Source organism: Myotis daubentonii, chromosome 2 (assembly GCF_963259705.1).
Source record: "Myotis daubentonii chromosome 2, mMyoDau2.1, whole genome shotgun sequence".
Classification (NCBI taxonomy): Eukaryota; Metazoa; Chordata; class Mammalia; order Chiroptera; family Vespertilionidae; genus Myotis; species Myotis daubentonii.
The window spans coordinates 3,361,903-3,382,636 of record NC_081841.1 but is presented as its reverse complement, the minus strand read 5'-3'; the positions used below and the strand labels follow the sequence as shown (position 1 = coordinate 3,382,636).

The following is a 20,734-nucleotide window of genomic DNA, read 5'->3' as shown; positions in this document are numbered from 1 at the left end:
CTGGCTCCTCTACCCCAACCTGCAAGAGAGCAGGTCCAACTGGAGAAGATTCAGAGATGGGCAGTCAGGGCTATGGGGTGAGGGAGGAGGGCCTGAGAAACACGCCCTGCCAAGACGGTTGGAGGGGAGGGAGGGGGTGCAGGGAGACTGAGGTCAGTTGGTAGAAAGGAGACAGAATTAGCTCCTTATAAACCAGTCAATCAATTACTCCAACTGGATGGGCGAGTGGGGAGGCGGAAGGGGCTTGGAGAGCCGTACGGTGGGAGTAATGAAACTGTACAGTTGGAGTAATGGATTGATTGATTTATAAATGCATCCATCTCTCTCTCTCCATTCATCCATCCATAATCCATACATCTCTGTCCATCAATTTCTCTATCCATTCACGCTTTATCCACCCATCTATGCTCCCATCCATCCATTATCCATGCATCCATCCCCGTCCGTCCATCCACCCTCCATCCATCCATCATCTACCCATCCATCCATGCATCCATCCATCATCCACCCACCCGTGCATCCATCCGTCCACACATCCACGCATGCATCCATCCGCCCATCACCCGTCTATCCACCTGACGGCTTGGAGTGCCACTTTAGGATGAGCTCGAGGAGGCCAAGCCACAAAGATGACCCAGCGCCCATCGCCCTCCGTGGTTGGAGTTGTGTAACGTTAGGCACCCTCTCTGAGCGCCGGTTTTCCCGGATGTAAAACGGGGATAGTCAGACTTGGTGCCCGTGAACATTATACACAGCGGGTGAGCTGTCGCGTCCAGGTGGACATCTCGGCAGACGTGTTTGTGGCTCAGGAGGGCATGGTGGTGGGCAGTTTCTGTGTTCACCAGCAGACACACCCCCTGCGTCCAAGCCGTGTGGCACCCGCCTTCCTGGGAGAAACCAGACAATGCGGAGGGTGTCATGCGAATGTACTGTGGCTCCTTCCTCCCACCTTCCTCCCCCCCGCCCCAGACTTTGTGTACAGGAGCCTTGCCCCCCCTCCCTGGGGGGGAAGAGCCTCAGTTACGCCCTCCTGAGGTGGGAGGGACGGGACCACTGATAGCTTCCTGCTCACTCCCCGGTCCCCGGTCCCCGGTCCCCGGAGACGGAGCTGCGGAGATAAATGAAACTGCACAGCTGGAGTAATTGGCTAATTTGCTTAAGGAACGCCCCCAGTCGGAGACATGACTTAAACGCATTAGTGCAGCTCCGGCTCCCCAGCCGGCGGCGCTCGGCGTGGGGTGCGTGGGTGCCGTGAAACTGAGACAGAATCAGAGCTGGAGGCAGTCGGCAGCGTGGCGAGGGGCTCCGTGAGGGGTCCCCCTGGCTCGGGCCTGGTGGCCTTGGAATCTGACCCGCTGACCCACGTGTGTGGGGTCACAAGGCCTGATGTCCAGTGTGGCCTTGCCGCTCACCTGCTGTGGGGCCGGGGCCGGCGCCTGACCGTGGGGCCTGTTCCCAGCTGCAAGGCGGAGATGACAGCCCGCCTGGCAGGTTCTGCGGGGCCCAGCCTTTCACCTGGGGTGGCCGCCCGACCATGGGGTTCAGGAAATGGCAGTCCTCTCTCTGCGCCCTCTGTGCCTCCCCCAGCTGCCCAGGCCCGGGCGGATCTCTCCTCTGCCTGTGGGCAGTCTGAGCACCGCTGTGGCTGGCCCCCTGCACCCTGTCACCCTGCGGTGCTGTCGGGGCCTCATTCGCCCAACCTGCTAGGACCTGTGGGGACGGAGATGGGTGAAGCAGACACGGCTACTTCCGGCTTCTGGGGCTGTTCTGCGCGGGGGCGGGCCGGCTGCTCAGCACCCCTGGGCCAGGCCCGATGGGGTGGGCAAGGTGGGGAGGTGGGAGGGGCTTGGAGGGCCGACCTCCACCTGCGTGGGAGCCCTGGAGGACATGGCCAGGTCTGTTCCCGCCAAGTCTCGGGGACCGCAGTCCCTGCAGGGCGATACCTTGACCCGAGTGGAGTGGCCTGGGTGAGCATTAGGGACGGGTGGGGACTGGGGCACACTGATGTCTGCCTCCCGTCTGAGGGAGGGACACATACTCAGCCCGGGACTGGCAGGATCATCAGATTTTAAAATGGATTGATTTTTAGAAAATTGAATGACATTTTATTGGGAGCCTCTGGAATAGTTTTTATGCTGGCAACACACTCAAATGTAAAAAAACCCAAAAGTTTTGCCAAACAAACGGAGTCTGCGGGCCGGCCAGCAGCGTGTGTGTGTCGCCCGTGTCCGCCCCGCAGGCAGCCTGCCCTACGAGTACAAGATCGTGATCGCCGGCAACCACGAGCTGACCTTCGACCAGGAGTTCATGGCCGACCTCATCAAGCAGGACTTCTACTACTTCCCGTCCGTGTCGAAGCTGAAGCCGGAGAACTACGAGAACGTGCAGTCGCTGCTGACCAACTGCATCTACCTGCAGGACTCGGAGGTCACGGTGCGGGGCTTCCGGATCTACGGCTCCCCGTGGTGAGTGCGCCCCGCGCTGGGCGGAGGGAGCTGAGGCTGAGGGGGGGCGGGCGGGCGGAAGTGGGGCAGTTGTTTAAGTCACAAGTACACACCCAGTCCCTATTGTCTGTTGGGGACACAGAGTGGTCAGGCCTCATCCCCGAGCTACCTGGCTGGTGGGGATCAAAGTGAGGATGGGTCATGACTGTTCAGTGAGATGGTCAGTGGGTCACGGGAGCCCAGGTGATGATGTGAGGGTGGTGATGATGGCAATGATGATGATGGTGATGGTGATGGTGGTGGTGATGGTGATGATGATGGTGATGATGATGGTGATGGTGATGGTGATGGTGGTGGTGATGGTGATGGTGGTGATGATGGTGGTGGTGATGATGGTGATGGTGATGGTGATGGTGGTGGTGGTGATGGTGATGGTGGTGGTGATGGTGGTGGTGATGATGGCAATGATGGTGGTGGTGATGGTGATGGTGGTGGTGATGGTGATGGTGGTGATGATGGTGATGGTGGTGGTGATGGTGATGGTGGTGGTGATGGTGGTGGTGATGGTGATGGTGATGATGATGGTGATGGTGATGGTGATGGTGGTGGTGGTGATGGTGATGGTGGTGGTGGTGATGGTGATGGTGGTGGTGGTGATGGTGATGATGGTGATGGTGATGATGGTGATGGTGATGGTGGTGGTGATGGTGGTGGTGATGGTGATGGTGGTGGTGATGGTGATGTGATGGTGCTGATGGTGATGATGGTGGTGATGCTGATGGTGATGATGGTGATGATTGTCATGGTGAGGGTGTCATAGTGATGATGATGATGGTGATGTCAGTGATGTTGATGATGATGGTCATGGTGATGATGATGATGATGATTAAGATGACGGTGATAAGGGTGGTGGCAGCAAATCATTCCTGAGCGATCATGGGAAGCCAGGCCCTGGCTAAGGTCTCTATGAGCATCGTCTCAGATCCTGCTCAGCCTGGGGTCTGATTTCTTGTCCCCGTCCCACAGGTGGACAGACTGGCACTTGGCGGCCCAGCTGGCAATAGCTGCAGGGTGCCAGCTGCTGGAGGGTGAGGTGGGTCCCAGACACAGCAGGGACAGACCACTGTGCTTGAAAGTGGGTCCCGATCTCGCGGGGCTCCCTGGAGAGGTGGGTGATCTGAGCCAGGAAGGAAGAGCCGTGGGTACAGAGGGCGGGGATCAGGGCCTGAGACGGCGCCATCAGCCAGAGCAGCACAAGCAGGAGGCTGAGGGGCGATTTGGGGGGACATGGGGCCTGTGTGGGTGCAGGGACTTCAGGGAGAGCTGCTGCCGTCACAGTGTGTCTGGGGAACCCCTGGGCTGCCCTGGATGGTGCCAGTGCTGACCCCCTAAGGCTGCGGGCAGCTTTGGGCCTGGCCTCATCCTGCCAAGGCCTCCTCAGGGAGAGGGGAGATGCCAGCCCGTCCCAGCTTTCCTGAGCCCAGGAGGTGCCCCCTGTCGCCTCCTGGTCCTCACCACATACAGGGTCTCTGTGCCCCTCCCTGCAGCCCGTGAGGTCCCGGCAAGCACCGGTGGGCACTCAGGGCTGTGGGGAGCTCAGTGCCCGGGACGGGAGAGGAGGCGGGCTAGTCTGCCAGGCAGGTGGGGAACCCAGGCCTGGAGAAGGCTGGGGAGGCACAGACCAGGAAGGCTGCTAGGAGGGGAGCCGGAGTGAGCAGGCCCGGGGGCAGCGGAGCTTGGGGCAGGTCTGGGTTAGGGTGCAGGTGAGGAGTGGACGGGATGGGGTAGAGGGTCTGGAGGGTCAGATGGGAGGCCCTTGGGTGCCAGACCAGGGAATCTGGCCTAGATCTCTTGCCCACAAGTTTTTAATAACCTGCCTCCTTGACATCTCCCACATACCTAACCCCCCTTTAAAATGTTATATTCTATAGAGTTTAACAGCAGGCTTTAGGACAAAACGTCCTGGCTTCACCTCTTAAAGGCTGTGTGATCCTGGGGGAGTCACTTACCCTCTCTGTGCCCCAGTTTCCTCTCCTGGGGAATGGGAGTGACAGTGCCCTCTCCAGAGGTGGTTGCAAAGGTGTCAGAGGCCAATCCCTTGATTCAATGGGAGCCGTGGAGTGGAAGCCGTGGGAGCTGGGGTGACACAGCAGCCTCAGGGGCCGGGAAGGGTGTGGCAGGCAGAGGGAACAGCCCAGGTACAGGCGGGAGGCTTGAGGGGGCGTGGGCATTCTGAGACCGGAGTGTGGCTTCCAGGGCCTGAGTGGTGTCAGTGGGAGAGAGGAAGCTAGAGGCCGGCAGCCAGGTCCCGCTGGCCGTGGCCATGGCCCCAGCTGTCACCTGGGGCTCCCATCTCTCAGGGAGTCACAGCTCCCTCTGCCTGTGGCTCCGGGTCACCCGCCTGCGGGAGCCCAGCACGTCACCCAGGCCTGGAAGGGACGCAGCGCGCGTAGGGGCAGGGCTGGCTCTCAGCCAAGTGCTTGGCCCACACACACAGGGACGTCCCCACTGCTCTGTCTGTCCCTCCGTGTCTGACCTGGCCGGCCTGGCCCCCCATCGGTGCCAGGGGGCCACTGTGCAGCTGGCTCCTCTCTGGGGTGTCCGGACACCTGCTGGCCAGGCGGTTCTGTCCGGCCCCTTCGCCCACGTGCGGCGTCTGGGTCGGCCTCTCCCCGCGGGCTCTGTGCTCCAGGCCCGGCCGGCCTTGTTGCTGGGATGTTTGGTTTCTCTCGTCTTTTCCCCACGAGAACATCTGGGCCCTGCCCCTGCCTCCCTGTCTGTGGACCTCACTCCAGTGCCGAGGAGCTGATGGCATCCAGCCATCTCATAGAGCTGCCGAGTGAGTGAATGGGTGAAGGAACAGAGGACTGAAGTCAGGCCTGGGGACTCAGTTAAAACTCGGGCCCTGGCCGGTCTGGCTCAGTGGATAGAGCGTCGGCCTGCGGACCAAAGGGCCCCGGGTTCGATTCCGATCAAGGGCATGTACCTTGGCTGCAGCTCCTCCCTGGCCTGGGCCCTGGTAGAGGCTCGTGCAGGAGGCAACCAGCCGACGTGTTTCTCTCACATCGATATTTCTCTCTGTCTTTCCCTCTCTCTTCCACTCGCTCAAAAAATCAATGGAAAAATGTCCTCAGGTGAGGATAAAAAACCCACAAAAACACACAACAACTCGGGCCTGGCCTGCTCTCTGTGTCCGAGTCTGTGGTCTCCGTCCCCCTGTCGCTTCCCTTGCTGCCGTCCCCCCACACCCAGGGTGGAGGCCAGACACCCCATCCCTGGATTTGGTCCCCTCCATCACCCCCAGCCCAGTCTGGCAGGGAAGCCTGTGTCAGTGGGCACCTCCCGGGTCTGTGTCCATGGGCACCTCCCGGGCCTGTGTCCGTGGGCACCTCCCGGGCCTGTGTCCACCTCTTGGGCCGCCTCCCGGGCCTGTGTTCGTGGGCACCTCCCGGGCCTGTGTCCGTGGGCACCTCCGGGCCTGTGTCTGTCCTGGCGCAGGGAAGGCGGCCCCTTGTGCCGTGGGCACCCGGCCTTTGGCAGAGCAGCTTAGAGGAGGGGGCGGGGCCAGCGCGGAAGAGGAAGAGCTGAGCGGTGACAAATCCTGAGTGTAACAGCTCCGCATACACTCCGCGATCATGTATGGGTTTTGGATGCATTTTTTGTTCTCATTTAACTGAGAACGGCCTTGATTTTTCTCAGAAAAAGGAGTGAGGGAGGGAGGGAGGGAGGGAGGGAAATTGGCAGGCAGCGCGCCCATCTGGCCTAATTACTCCTGGCATTTTGCAGAAGGAATCTAAACCTGCTGAAACTTTAAACTTCGAGAAGTGGCTGCAGGCCGGAGTGGGTCCTGCTTCTGGGCTTGGCTGCCTTCGGGCAGGGCGGGGCCTGGGGCTGGCAGGGTGGGGCCTGGGGCTGGCAGGGGTGCCCGGGCCCCGCCCCTCTGGCAGGCACCCGGCTCTGTGGCCTTGGGACAGGATCTTGGCTCTCTGTGGAATGACAACACCCCTTGCAGGGTCATCCTTAGGATTTAAGGAGGTCGGATGTGTGTGCTCAGCACACGGAGACATTCGACACCTGGTCCCACTCACCCCAGATCTCCACAGCCACTGCCCCCCTCCCCCCGCCCAGAGTGGGGGCTGGGGGCCCTCAAAGTTGTTCTTGTATAGCCGGTGGGGTGTGGGCAGGGCTGGGCGGCCTGGGTCACCCTGGGGGGCTCAGCAGGAGCCTTTGATGCCTTCCCTCCCAGGTGTGCAGAGGGGGCTGTCGGATGGGTGGAGGCAGGAGCGTTGGGGGTTTCCACCGGTCCCCCGCAGGGGCTCAGTGGTCCCAGGAACTGTTCTCGCTGCTTCCCCGGGCTCCGCCTTGGCGCCGGGCACATCTTTGCAACAGGCAGTGAGGTCTGACCTTGTCCCCACTGGGTGGCTGAGCCCGAGCCCCATGAAATGAAGGGACTTGCTTGAGGTCCCACAGTCACCGAGGCCGAGCTGGGCCTGGGGAAGGCGAGGCCCCCGCCCCTCCCAGAGCTGCACACAGTGGGTCCGCAAATGCTTCCTTTCTGACGTGGTCAAATGGATCTTCTAGCAGCGGTTCTCAACCTTCCTAACGCCGCGGCCCTTTAATACAGTTCCTCATGTTGTGGGGACCCCCAACCATAAAATTATTTCTGTTGCTACTTCATAACTGTAATGTCGCTACTGTTATGAATCGTCATGTAAATATCTGATATGCAGGATGTATTCTCATTGTTACAATTTGAACATGATGAAAGCACAGTGATTAATCACAAAAACAATATGTGATTATGTATGTGTTTTCGGATGGTCTTAGGCGACCCCTGTGAAAGGGGTCGCGACCCACAGGTTGAGAACCGCTGCTCTAGCGGAAAGGGAGTCGAGGGTGAGCTAGTGAAGCCGTAGCTCTTTCCCGCCTCACAAATGCCTCTGCCAGACTGTGATCCGTGTCCTGGGCAGAGCCCGATGGGACAGGTCCTGGTCCTGCCTGAGACAGCCAAGCCCGGCGCCCGCTGTCCCCTGCTGTCCCAGGTGCTGGCGGGTGACCCCAGTGAGGCCGTCTCTGCCCGCGATGCCCCTGCCCCTGGCCATGCTCCACCCTGGCTTTACGGCCACCGCCGCCCCCTCCAGGAAGTCCGCCTGGTGAGCCCAGTGTGGACTGGCAGCCCACACGCTGTGTTCCCGGCCCTCTGTCCTCCCTCCAGGCTAAGTGTGACCCAGCTCCAAGCACCTGGCCCAGAATCCTTTGCCTTTTCTCTTAAGAAAATCCATTTTTTAGAAAAAACATTTTAAGAAATATATATTTTTATTGATTTCAGAGAGGAAGGGAGAGGGGGAGAGAGATAGAAACATCAGTGATGAGAGAATCATTGACCAGCTGCCTCCTGCACGCCCCCCACTGGGATCAAGCCACAACCGGGCATGTGCCCTGACCAGGCATCGAACTGTGGCCTCCTGGTTCATAAGTTGACACTCAACCACTGAGCCACGCTGGTTGGCCAGGCAGGATTCTTTTAATTCCCATTTTACAGAGGGGTAAAGTGAGGCTTGGGTAGGAGAAGTGATTGGCCCATGATCTCTGCGCTGGCAGTGGGCGTGGTCGGCTCCGGGAGCGGTCACCTGCCCCTGGCTCCGCCCCTCTGGCGGCCCGTGGGGCTGTGGAACCCTCACAGGGCTGGCCTCCGGGCCCTAGAAGCCAGGCCTGTGGGGGACATGTGCTCCCTGACCTGGTCCCGTAGCTGTAGAATCGGGCTCGCTTCTCCCGCCCAGGGCCGTGCCAGGGAGAGAGCAGTGGGCCCTGCAGAGCCCCCGGCCCGGCTCTGCAGGCGCCTCAGTGGGATCCCCCCATCAGGGCAGGAGGCTGTCTGCAGGGGAGCGTGACACCTGCCCCCGACTGGCCGAGGGCACCCATCGGCCGGACAGGTGAGGAGGGACCCAGAGGCCCCGCCGTGCCCGCTGCTGTGGTTCCTTTGCCCACGCCCCTGTCCTTCCCCCACGGAGCCTCACAGCTGCTGGCCTCACACGACAGCAGAGCACGAACCGTGACCGCGGAGGGCCAGCCTCAGTCTCTGGTGCCTGATCTGCATGCACACATATGTACACACACCACACACGTAACGCACCACACAGACACAGACGCACACACACCACACAACTATATACATGTACAAAACCACACAATGGCAAGCATGCACACACCACATACCCATGTGCGCACACACCACACAACTACACACATGTACACACCACACACCACACCATGACACAGGTACACACATGCCATACCCACTCACACACATGTATACACGTACACCCCACATAGCTACACACATGCACACACATACCCAAAACATACATACACATGCATGCACCCCACACCCTCCCACACCATGCATCCCCCCACACTCACATCCTTTCACACACTCACACGCGTCTTTCTCACACACAGTCTCTGCCGCTCTCCTGTCCTATCTTTCTTGCCTTCACGTTTTCCTCACAGAGCCCCTCAGCACACACACAGTACACACACAGCACACACACAGCACACACACAGCACACACACAGCACACACAGCACACACACAGCACACACACAGCACACACACAGCACACACACAGCACACACAGCACACACAGCACACACAGCGTACACACAGCGTACACACAGCATACACATAGCACACACAGCGCACACAGCACACACAGCACACACAGTGTACACACAGCACACACATAGCACACACACAGCGCACACAGCGCACACAGCACACACAGTGCACACAGCACACACAGCACACACAGCACACACACACATCACACACATCACACACACATCACACACAGCACACACAGCACACACAGTGCACACAGCACACACACAGCACACACAGCGCACACACAGCGCACACGCACTCCACTCCACATGAGATCTGCGTCCCCAGAATCATCTGCCTTCCCTTCCCGCTGCAGTCCCAGCGACACAAAGGATGATGCTTCTGCGGCCGGGGGGGGGGGGATGGGGGGGTTGGGGGGGGCTTAATCAGGGCCCACACAGGGTCCTGCTCCACTCCTCTTGCCGCGGACTTGCCGGAAGTGCTGTGTGCCCCGCAGGGTGTGTGCTGGCTGGCAGCCCTGCTACAGAGGCAGCTCCCTCGGCCCCCGTCACCCCCCTCGGTCCCCCTCAGCCCCAGCCCCAGAGATGCCGAGAGGAGGAACACCTCTCCCATGGGAGCTGGGCAGCGGGGAGGCTCGGACGTGGGGCGTCCCCAGCCTGTAGGTGTGGAGCCGGCACGCATTCACCGGGAGCCGGCGTCACGTCGCTGGCCTCTGAGCCTCAGTTTCTCCTGCTGCAGAGCGGAGCATGCCCACTGGGACGCTGGCCGTGTCCCCGGAGGCAGGCTGGCAGTGACAGGTGTGGTCCTCACGGGGACTCTCAGCGCTGGCAGAGGCTGCGGCTGGCTCCGGGGAGGGGCCTGGGAGGTCTGGCCTTGGGGAGGGGCGGGGCGGGGCGGGAGGAACAGGGGTGGGGGGTCAGGCTGAATACTTGGCTGGGGAGGGGCCCTCCTGGGAGCTCAGGGAGGCCGTTGGGAGGACAGGTCACTGTCCCCTCAAACTGCAGCTTCACTGGGAATGAGAGGTGGAAGCCAGGACACCTGGCCCAGTGAGGACAGCCGCCCCCTGTCCCTGGCACTTCCCTGGGGCGGAGCACTCAGCCCGGGCCAGTCCTAGGGAATGGGCTGCAGGCAGGTCCTGGGGGGCAGGGCAGGTCCCCTGAGGAGGCGAGTTGGACGCAGCGGAGGGGGAGGGTGTGAGCATCCCGGGGCCGGCTTTGCCCCTGAGGCCTCCTCTGTGGACTGGGCACCGTGGCCCCTGGGCAGGCCCTGGGAGGTGAGAACGGACGCTCAGCGGAGCTGGATTCTTGTTCCCGCTGCAGGCCGTGACTCCAGCGGCTCAGGGGAGGGTGCAGAGAGGAGAGGGTCATGGGGGGGGGTGCAGATGGAGAGGGTCATGGGGAGGGTGCAGATGGAGAGGGTCATGGGGAGGGTGCAGAGAGGAGAGGGTCATGGGGAGGGTGCAGATGGAGAGGGTCATGGGGGGGCGCAGATGGAGAGGGTCATGGGGGGGCGCAGATGGAGAGGGTCATGGGGAGGGTGCAGATGGAGAGGGTCATGGGGGGGTGCAGATAGAGAGGGTCATGGGGAGGGTGCAGGTGGAGAGGGTCATGGGGAGGGTGCAGATAGAGAGGGTCATGGGGAGGGTGCAGGTGGAGAGGGTCATGGGGAGGGTGCAGATAGAGAGGGTCATGGGGAGGGTGCAGGTGGAGAGGGTCATGGGGAGGGTGCAGATGGAGAGGGTCATGGGGAGGGTGCAGGTGGAGAGGGTCATGGGGAGGGTGCAGATGGAGAGGTTCATGGGGAGGGTGCAGATGGAGAGGTTCATGGGGAGGGTGCAGATGGAGAGGGTCATGGGGAGGGTGCAGGTGGAGAGGGTCATGGGGAGGGTGCAGATGGAGAGGGTCATGGGGAGGGTGCAGGTGGAGAGGGTCATGGGGAGGGTGCAGATAGAGAGGGTCATGGGGAGGGTGCAGGTGGAGAGGGTCATGGGGAGGGTGCAGATAGAGAGGGTCATGGGGAGGGTGCAGGTGGAGAGGGTCATGGGGAGGTGCAGATGGAGAGGGTCATGGGGAGGTGCAGATGGAGAGGGTCATGGGGAGGGTGCAGGTGGAGAGGGTCATGGGGAGGTGCAGATGGAGAGGGTCATGGGGAGGTGCAGATGGAGAGGGTCATGGGGAGGGTGCAGGTGGAGAGGGTCATGGGGAGGGTGCAGGTGGAGAGGGTCATGCTTCGTCCCGCGGGCCGGGCAGCCAGACAGAGCCCCTGCGGGCCGCTCCATCCGTTCGTTTATTCATTCACGCTCACCTTGAACAAACCCGCTCTGGAGCCCTTCTAGGCTCCTCTGGGGCAGGAGAGGTGGGGCCTGGGTCTGTCCTGAGGGAATGGCAGGGCCACCTGTGCTGGGGGTGCAGGTGATCGGGGAGGCTTCCTGGAAGAGGTGACCCTGGAGCCAGGCCTCAGCAAGTACCCATGGTGGGCTCCGAGGGGAGGCGAGGAGGGGTGTTCAGGTGGGGAGGCACCAAACCCTGTAGGGGGAGGGGCTGGGCTGTGCAGGAGCCAGGGGTGGGCTGTCGTGTCTGACGGGGGAGGGGCTCAGCAGGGAACCTGATCAGGGGCCCCAAGGGTGGGCGGGGGCCTGGCCGCGGGAGCCGTGAAAGCTGTGGGTCAAGGAGCCCCCGGGGCAGCAGATGGGAGGCAGGAGGAGCCGGAGTGTCCAGCCAGGCTCGGAGGGGCCGCAGGCTGAGGCTCAGGGCCGGCAGCTGCCTGGCCACGCGTCGCGGTCCTCTTCGTGCGGCTGGCCGTGGGGCACCGGGGCAGGAGCAGGAACCCTGGTCCAGGCCCCCTTGTCCTGTGTGTCCTCAGGCACATGCTCGACTTCTCTGGGTCCCGTGTCCTCGCCTGTCGCGGGGCCCTCCTCAGCGTCCCGGGGCCAGCGAGCTAGGGGTGGCGCTGTGCTGAGGAGGGTATGGGATCTGGTCCTGCGTTCATAGCTCTGGGCACAGGCTCTGGGTCTGTGTCGGGGGCTGGCCCCGGCTCTGTCGCCCGGTCACCAGGTAATCCCGGCACGTAACCCTCTGGGCGTCTCTCTACCTCAGTCTCCGCATCTGTGAAATGGGCAGTGAAGGCACTTGTCTCCCTGGATGTGGGGCTGGGGCTGTGCAGGCGGGTGCCCCTTGGTATCCTGCCAAGGGACCCCCACACTCCACTCTCTGGTCACCGGACCCTCGTCAGGGTGTACCACTGGGCCCCCCACCATGGCCACCCTGGCCCCCCCCCGACATCCCAGTCCCCGAGGAGTGGGGTGGCCGTTCCCCAGGCTAATTGAAGGAGCCCTTGGTACATCCGCTGGCGCAGGGGCTGTGCGCCCTCCCGGGGGGTGACATAGCTTCAGCCATGTCCTGTAGACCGGCACCCCCTCCATCGGGAGCCCGGAATTCACGCTGCGGGGGGTGGGGGGCGCATGGTTGGCCGCGGGGAGGTCGTTTATATTGGCTAAGCGGCTTAATTAGCCGCGTCGGAAGGTGACACAGGGCGCGGAAGGCTGCGGAGGGTTAGTTAGCCTCTGAGAGATTACATTGTACTCAGCGCTCTGTTAAAGTTTGAATTAATTTTTCCCATGGGTTTGCTCACATTCTAATTTTCAACTAAATGAGACATCTGTTTCAGAAAAGGAAAATTTGCTCTGGTTGTCATGGCAACTATCGTTCTGTAAGAAAATTATTCCAATGGTTACTTTAGAACAGAAAGACAGAAATTCGGGGCAGAAAGCCACCTCCATCTCGCAGTCGGAATTCTGATTCCCCGGCCTCCCTGCGGCTCGGGGCCCTGGACACGGGGTGACACCGGGCCCCGGGCCCTGGGGCGAGGCTGGGTCCAGGTGCCAGGTTGGTTGGACACTCGGACACGACTCCTGTGGCACCGGCACCGTGTCTGGCGTGCGTGAGTCTCGGACCACGGCTGCCTGGGTGGGCGCAGCGAGGGGCGGCTGGACCCCGCTGCCGCGTGGGTGGCAGGCCCTGTGCCCTCGCCGGCGACCCGGGCAGCCTCGCCCTTCACCTCTGGCCCCAAGGGCCTTGCTGGGCGACGCCCAAGTGGCCAGACGCAGACTGCGGGGGGGGGCGCCGAGGTCCCGGTGGACTCAGGAAGGACGGGCGCCCCCTTGTCTCCCTCCACAGCAGACACCCGGGGGGCACCCCCAGGAGGGACGGGCCTTTCCTGCCTCGTGAGGTCACCCCAAAGCGTCTCTCTCTCCTGGTCCCCACCTGCCTTTCACACACTCACACGCGTCTTGAGAAAGGCCCCAGGAAGGGGCTCCCGGCGGCAGCTGGCCTGGGAAAGGGCTCTGCTGGGCATCTTCCTGTGGGATTTGACCTTCCTGGTCCCCCAGGTCCAATAAAAGCCAGGACGTTGCCTCCCTGAGGACAGAGCTGGTATCAGGTGGGCGGCCTCACAGTGGCGGTGCCACTCGGTCCTCTTAGACCTCCCTCCCCCTGTCAGCCTTGGGCAAGGACCCTCCTGCCCTCAGGGGTGAGGTCGGGCATTTGACAGGCTGGTGGCGGGGGTGAAGGGACAGCTCGTGGGCAGGACCAGGAGGTGTGAGGGCAACTCAGTGCCCTTTCCACCCATGAGCGGGGACAAGGCAGCCCTGAGCGGGGACCTGCCCGTCCCAGATGCTACCCGCAGGCCCATGGATCTGATGGCCCCGAAGACAGGTGTGGGGGGGAGGGGTGGGGGGGCGGGGCACAGGGGTGGCAGCCTCGAGTCCTGCCTGCTGAGACCCGCCTCTCACCGGCTCTGCCCGGGACCTGCCCTGTGAGGTTGGGAGGCGGCACCTCTCTGGGCGTCTCTGAGGGCAGGCGGGCTCCAGCGTCCCAGGGACCCAGGTGACATGTTTCCAGGAACCAGGCAGGTGCACCTAGGTCAGTGGTTCTCAGCCTTCTGGCCCTTTAATACAGCTCCTCATGTGGTGACCCAACCATAAAGTTATTTTCGCTGCTACTTCATCACTGTCATGTTGCTACTGCTATAAATCGTCATGTAAATATCTGAGATGCAGGATGGTCTTAGGCGCCCCCTGGGAAAGGGTCGGTCGACCGCCAAAGGGGTCGCGGCTCACAGGTCGGGAACCGCTGCTCTATGGGAATGCCACCCCGAAGGTCCTTAGTGCTGGGCGAGGGGGGGGAGGGGAGGGCTGGCTGTGGTGCCTCGGATACGTTCCCGCCGCCCTCTCAGAAGCCACCTTCCGTGGCTCCCGGGCGGACGGATGCCTCCCCTGCTGACGGGCTGGCCTGGTAAATGCTGGATCCAGTTTTGAAAAATGGGCCTGTGTTTGGGAAGCCCCGCCCAAGCCCTGCTCCTCACCCAGGCGGCCGGGCTGGAGGCTCCAGGGGACCCTGGTGTGGCCCAGGGCCTGCCCGCAGCCAGGCGGGGCCCACCCAGAGGGGCTCTGAGTGCACCCGGGATGGGGCCCCAGAAATGCCAGGGCCAGGCTCAGCCTGGGGTGGGGGCGGCCTCCAGGCTCTCGCGGGTGGAGTTTCTCTGATCAGTTCCCACCTCCCCACCCAGCACCCCCACCTCCCCACCCAGCACCCCTAGCCTTCTCCACCCAGCACCCCCGCCTCCCCACCCAGCACCCCCGCCTCCCCACTCAGCACCCCCACCTCCCCACCCAGCACCCCCGCCTCCCGACCCAGCACCCCCACCTCCCCACCCAGCACCCCCACCTCCCCACCCAGCACCCCACCTCCCCATCCAGCACCCCTAGCCTTCCCCACCCAGCACCCCACCTCCCCACCCAGCACCCCTAGCCTTCCCCACGCAGCACCCCTAGCCTTCCCCACCCAGCACCCCACCTCCCCACCCAGCACCCCCGCCTCCCCACCCAGCACCCCACCTCCCCATCCAGCACCCCTAGCCTTCCCCACCCAGCACCCCTAGCCTTCCCCACCCAGCACCCCCGCCTCCCCACCCAGCACCCCCGCCTCCCCACCCAGCACCCCCAGCCTTCCCCACCCAGCACCCCCAGCCTTCCCCACCCAGCACCCCCACCTCCCCACCCAGCACCCCACCTCCCCACCCAGCACCCCCGCCTCCCCACCCAGCACCCCTGCCTCCCCACCCAGCACCCCACCTCCCCACCCAGCACCCCTGCCTCCCCACCCAGCACCCCACCTCCCCACCCAGCACCCCAGCCTTCCCCACCCAGCACCCCCAGCCGTCCCCACCCAGCACCCCACCCCCCCACCCAGCACCCCCACCTCCCCACCCAGCACCCCCAGCCTTCCCCACCCAGCACCCCACCTCCCCACCCAGCACCCCCACCTCCCCACCCAGCACCCCACCTCCCCACCCAGCACCCCGCCTCCCCACCCAGCACCCCCGCCTCCCCACCCAGCACCCCCGCCTCCCCACCCAGCACCCCCAGCCTTCCCCACCCAGCACCCCACCTCCCCACCCAGCACCCCCAGCCTTCCCCGGGGTGACGGTTCAGGGTCTTCTAACGACTTCCTGACGCCTAAGGGGTGATCCTTAGGACGCTTTCGTTGTAAATGAAAACCCGATTCCAGTTGGTTCCTTCGGGCCCCGAGAACCGAGCGGCCCAGTGGTGGGCGGGGGCCTGGTGCGGTTCGATCCAGCCGCTCTCCGGGCCACGTGCTCCCAGGGCAGCAGCCTCCTGCTTTCCACACCGGACGCACGTCCTCTTCTCACTGCGAGTGGAATGGGGGCGCCCTCCGTGGAAGGACCGGGCCCCACACACACGGAGCCGGTGGAGGGGAAGGACTGCAGGAGCCGTCTGGACCAGTGACGGGAACCTTGTGAGCTCGGCGTGTCAGCATTCTGAAAAACCCTAACTTCACTCTGGTGCCGTGTCACATACAGAAATTGTTTAATATTTACAACCATAGTAAAACAAAGATTTATCTTTTTGATATTTATTTTATATATTTTAATGCCATTTAACAAAGAAAAATCAACCAAAAAATGAGTTCGCGTGTCACCTCTGACGCGTGTCATAGGTTCGCCGTCACTGGGCTAGGTCCTGGCTGGGCGACAGGAGCGGTTTCAGTCCCTGGCCTGGTCCGTCGGCGCCGCCCTGAGGCTGCGGCTGGGCCAGCCCTGCCTGGACCCTGGTGGGGCCTCAGCTGGACGCAGGAGTGCGTGTCCTCACCCGCAACCACTCACCTGGGCGGGGGGTGTTCTCGGTGGATTTCCTTAGGTTTGAGCAAGAAAGATCTTGGGCAAAAGCTGGCTTTTTTCAACTTCCATGTTTTCGTGGCATAAATGCTCCTCGTTCATCGTAGAGAAATAGCAGGTCCAGTGACGCAGCGGGAAGGGGGAGGAGGGAGCCGGCGGTGCCCCAGCCACCACTCCGCCCGCGCAGGCAAACCCCCTGCGGCCTCGGCGGGCGCGTGGGCATCAAGCCAGTCCTGGTGGCCTTCGCGCCCGCGCCCGCCCGCCCGCTCCCCTCCTGTGGCTGCCCCGCGCTCACCGCCCTCTCTGCACCCTCTCTTCTCTCCCAGGCAGCCCTGGTTTTATGGCTGGGGCTTTAACCTCCCGCGAGGACAGGCCCTGCTGGAGAAGTGGAACCTCATCCCCGAAGGCGTGGACATCCTCATAACCCACGGACCCCCGCTGGGTAAGAGTCAGCGCAGCCCCAGCCCCAGCCCCAGCCCCAGCGCAGCCCCAGCCCCAGCCCCAGCCCCAGCGCAGCCCCAGCCCCAGCCCCAGCCCCAGCCCCAGCCCAGCCCAGCCCCAGCCCCAGCCCAGCTCCAGCCCAGCCCAGCCCCAGCCCCAGCCCCAGCCCCAGCGCAGCCCCAGCCCCAGCGCAGCCCCAGCCCCAGCCCAGCCCCAGCCCCAGCCCAGCCCCAGCCCCAGCCCCAGCCCCAGCCCCAGCCCAGCCCCAGCCCAGCCCCAGCCCCAGCCCCAGCCCCAGCCCCAGCCCAGCCCCAGCCCCAGCCCCAGCCCAGCCCCAGCCCAGCCCCAGCCCCAGCCCCAGCCCAGCCCCAGCCCCAGCCCCAGCCCCAGCCCCAGCCCCAGCCCAGCCCCAGCCCAGCCCAGCCCCAGCCCCAGCCCCAGCCCCAGCCCCAGCCCAGCCCCAGCCCCAGCCCAGCCCCATGCTATCCCTCTGCAACCCTCTGTGGCTCCCTCTGCCCTTTACAATGAAGTTCAAACTCCTGGCAGTTCAGCCCAGACCAGCTTCTTCCTCCCACCACAGCCTCTGCCGAACCTGCCACCCCTCCCTGATGCTTGGGGGCCAGGCTAGGCCTGGGCGGCACTGGACCAGGGGCTCACCTGATGCAGAGCTTGTGCCCAGGGCTCCCAGGCCACCGGGTGGAGGGCCCAGAACGCCCCAGCCCAGTGCGACACGTTCAGGGTTCAGGAAGCCAGAGAGCAGAGGCAGAGACAAAGGCTGTCAGAGGGGCTGGGGAGCTTGCGGAGGAGGGGACCACAGAATGGGGTCTCGGGGAGGCAGGGGAGGGAGGGAGCGGGGGGCGTCCCAGACGGGAGGGGCCCAGTGCAGCTGAAGGCATTCGCTCACACACTTGTACAGGAAGGAGCTGCCCTACTGTGTGCCAGGCGCCCAGCCAGTGCCCACAGAGTGCTGAGAGGAAGGCTTCGCTATCCCTGTTTTCAAATGGAGGAGCCTCAAGTCCCAGGCCCTGGTCGGGTTTAGGGGCGACACAGCAGATTGTAACCCAGGTCACACGACCAGTGGGGCTGTGTGAGCCCCACCGGAAGCCTGCTGATCACACCCATCGCGTGGGTCGCTGCAGGGGGGCTCTGGGGCAGGCTGGTGTCCTCCTTCCCCGCCTCCCTCTCTCCTTCCCTCCCTCCTTCCCTCCCTCCTTCCCTCCCTCCTTCCCATCCCTCAGTCCGCCTGTCCTAACAGTATCTTTGGGGGTCCTGCTCCCTGGCTGCCTCCCCACACCCCCCTCACACACAGCACACAGCGCCTGTTGTGGAAATGCCTGTGTGCCCAGCCCAGCCGCCGGTGGATGCGTCGCTGAATGAAACCGAGGCACAGAGCGGGCACATGACTTACCCAAGGTCACACGGCCAGTGGGTCGCCCGTCCGGGGGACCTAAAACCCAGGCGTCTGCCCCAAGCCTACTCCCTGCCCACTTCCCGCCTCTTCTCTTCTCTCCTCCCTCCCCTCCCCTCCTCCCCCCTCTCCTTTCATTCTCTCGCTGCCTCAGCCTCTCTCCCTCTCTGTCTCTCTCATCTTCAAGTCAGCGTGTGTTGCCGCCTGCCTGATTCTTTGAGTCGAGGGACCGTGTCGCCCGCCCCCGCCCCCGGCAGTTGTGAAAACCCGTTGCGCCCACCCAAACAGAGGGCCCGGGATGGGCCGGGGCGCCGTCTGGAGCAATCAGCTCGGCTTTGTTTGTGTAGCCATGTGCGGATAACAAGCAGCTGAGGCGGGCGCCGGCAGACCCAGGCGCTGCGGGAGCCGCGCCGCACGGAATGCCGCTCATTTTCATGCTTTTGTGATGTTTGTTTAGAAAGTTTTCGACGTGGACGTCTTGCTCCCTTTCCTCCCCGCGGCTGGCACGGGGGCGCCCTGGTCTCCCGTCCCCTCAGGCTTCCGTTTGCTGGTCTCTGCCGCGCGTGGTTGCCACCCTGGAGGCCACTTTGAGCACGGATGGTCAGGGGCTCCCCGTGTTCCAGCGCTCCCACCCACCCCGCCCGCCCTGGCTCTGGGAAGCGTGGCTGTGTGTGGCCGCAGGGCGGGGCCTGGCTGGGGCGAGCGTGCTGGGTGCGGGAGCTACGCCCAGGCCGGTGAGTCCAGAGGCCACAGTCTCTGAGGTGGCAAAGGCTGCAGCTGGGGTCTGCGGTGAGCGAATGACTCACTGCCCCCCTTTCTCTCCCCCGTTCAGGCTTCCTGGACTGGGTCCCCAAGAAGATGCAGCGGGTGGGCTGCGTGGAGCTGCTCAACACGGTGCAGAGGCGCGTCCAGCCGCGGCTGCACGTCTTCGGCCACATCCATGAAGGTCAGCATGTGGGGCGGGGAGGGGACCGCACATACCAGGCGCTCCGCACTGGCTCTTTAGAACGGCCGTCTCGCCTCCCTGCGACTTAGTGACCTCCTCCCTGATTTCTCTGGTAGAGGAAGGTGGCCCATTGGTGGTGGTGATGGTGATGCTGCTGGTGGTGGTAGTGATGGTAGTGATGGTGATGGTGGTGATGGTGATGGTGATGCTGCTGGTGGTGGTAGTGATGGTAGTGATGGTGATGGTGGTGATGGTGATGGTGATGGTGATGGTGGTGATGGTGGTGATGATGGTGATGGTAGTGATGGTGATGATGGTGATGGTGATGGTGATGATGGTGATGATGGTGGTGATGGTGGTGATGGTGATGACAATGGTGGTGGTGGTGGTGATAGTGGTGATGATGGTGATGGTGGTGATGAGATTGGTGATGGTGATGGTGATGGTGGTGGTGATGGTGGTGGTGGTGGTGGTGATGGTGGTGGTGGTGGTGGTGGTGATAGTGGTGATGGTGGTGGTGATGAGATTGGTGGTGGTGGTGATGGTGGTGGTGGTGGTGGTGATGGCGGTGGTGGTGGTGATGGTGGTGATGGTGGTGGTGGTGATGGTGGTGGTGGTGATGGTGATGATGGTGGTGGTGATGGTGGTGGTGATGGTGGTGATGGTGGTGGTGATGGTGGTGATGGTGGTGATGGTGGTGGTGATGGTGATGGTGATGGTGATGGCGGTGGTGGTGGTGGTGGTGATGTCAGTGCTGATGTCTCGCTGTGTGCTGGCCAGGCTCTGAGCGGAACACCGTATGTGGATTACCTCATTTGCTCGCACAGCAGCCCTGGGAACAGCGTCTGCCACTGTCACCTGTGTTTACAGACGGAGACTAAGCTGAGAGTGTCAGTCGTGCCCCAGCAGACGGCGCTTACTGCCCCGGCCCGGCCCGGCCTCTCAGGCTTGACGGGGTGTGCTTGCTTTCCAGGGTACGGTGTCATGGCGGATGGGACCACCACCTATGTGAATGCGTCCGTGTGCACCGTGAACTACCAGCCCGTGAATCCACCCATCGTCATCGACCTGCCCACGCCCCGGAACTCCTGACTGCCCCCGCTGTCGCGGCCCTCCCACCCGCTGCAGCTGCGTGTGCCTGGCTGAGAGCACGGACCCCCGCCCCCTCCCATGCAGACACCCCGCCGGGCCGCGGGGACCAGCCCGCAGGTGCACCGAGGCCTTGGAATGAAGCACCTCGCCCCTGACGCTCCAGCCCCTGTCACCTGGAGTCGGGACCCGTGGGTCTTGGGGGTTCTGTGTTCGTTGCTGTTCCCGCGTGGACATTCCGTGTCCCTCGGTGCAGGACCGGCCAGCGGTGGCCTGTTGTGCTGGGGAAGGGCCTGCGCTTCATCCTTCGCCGCCGGCCGCCTTCGTGGGGGTTCTGGACGGACTGGAAGTTCTTGCACAAAGCCTCCCTCTAGCCCAGGGTCCGCGTGGCTGCCAGCCCCGGGGCGGGGTGGGCGGGAGGTTGTATCGTCGGGACGAGCAGCCCTCCTCGGCTCCCAGGCTGCAGAGGAGGCGCCCTGCTGCGCCGCGCCCGGGAGTGTCCGCCACGTCTCGGGAACGCGACTGCCCTGGAGGCCGGCGCACCGCGGCCCGCGTGGCTCCCCTTTGCTCCTGTGGGAGTCTTTGCTG

At 63.3% G+C, this 20,734-nt stretch overlaps 1 protein-coding gene across 1 annotated transcript in view; it reads left to right on the top strand.

The window, feature by feature from the left end:
- Positions 1 to 20,473, top strand: part of MPPED1 (metallophosphoesterase domain containing 1) — a 48,990-nt gene extending 28,517 nt beyond the window's left edge. Inside the window, exons 3-6 of the mRNA XM_059680897.1 lie at positions 2,240 to 2,465; positions 16,589 to 16,704; positions 18,944 to 19,057; positions 20,031 to 20,473. Of these exons, the coding sequence (XP_059536880.1) occupies positions 2,240 to 2,465; positions 16,589 to 16,704; positions 18,944 to 19,057; positions 20,031 to 20,149 (575 nt within the window). The 3' untranslated portion in view covers positions 20,150 to 20,473. The remainder of the gene's footprint in view (positions 1 to 2,239; positions 2,466 to 16,588; positions 16,705 to 18,943; positions 19,058 to 20,030) is intronic.
- The last annotated feature ends 261 nt before the right edge of the window (positions 20,474 to 20,734 follow it).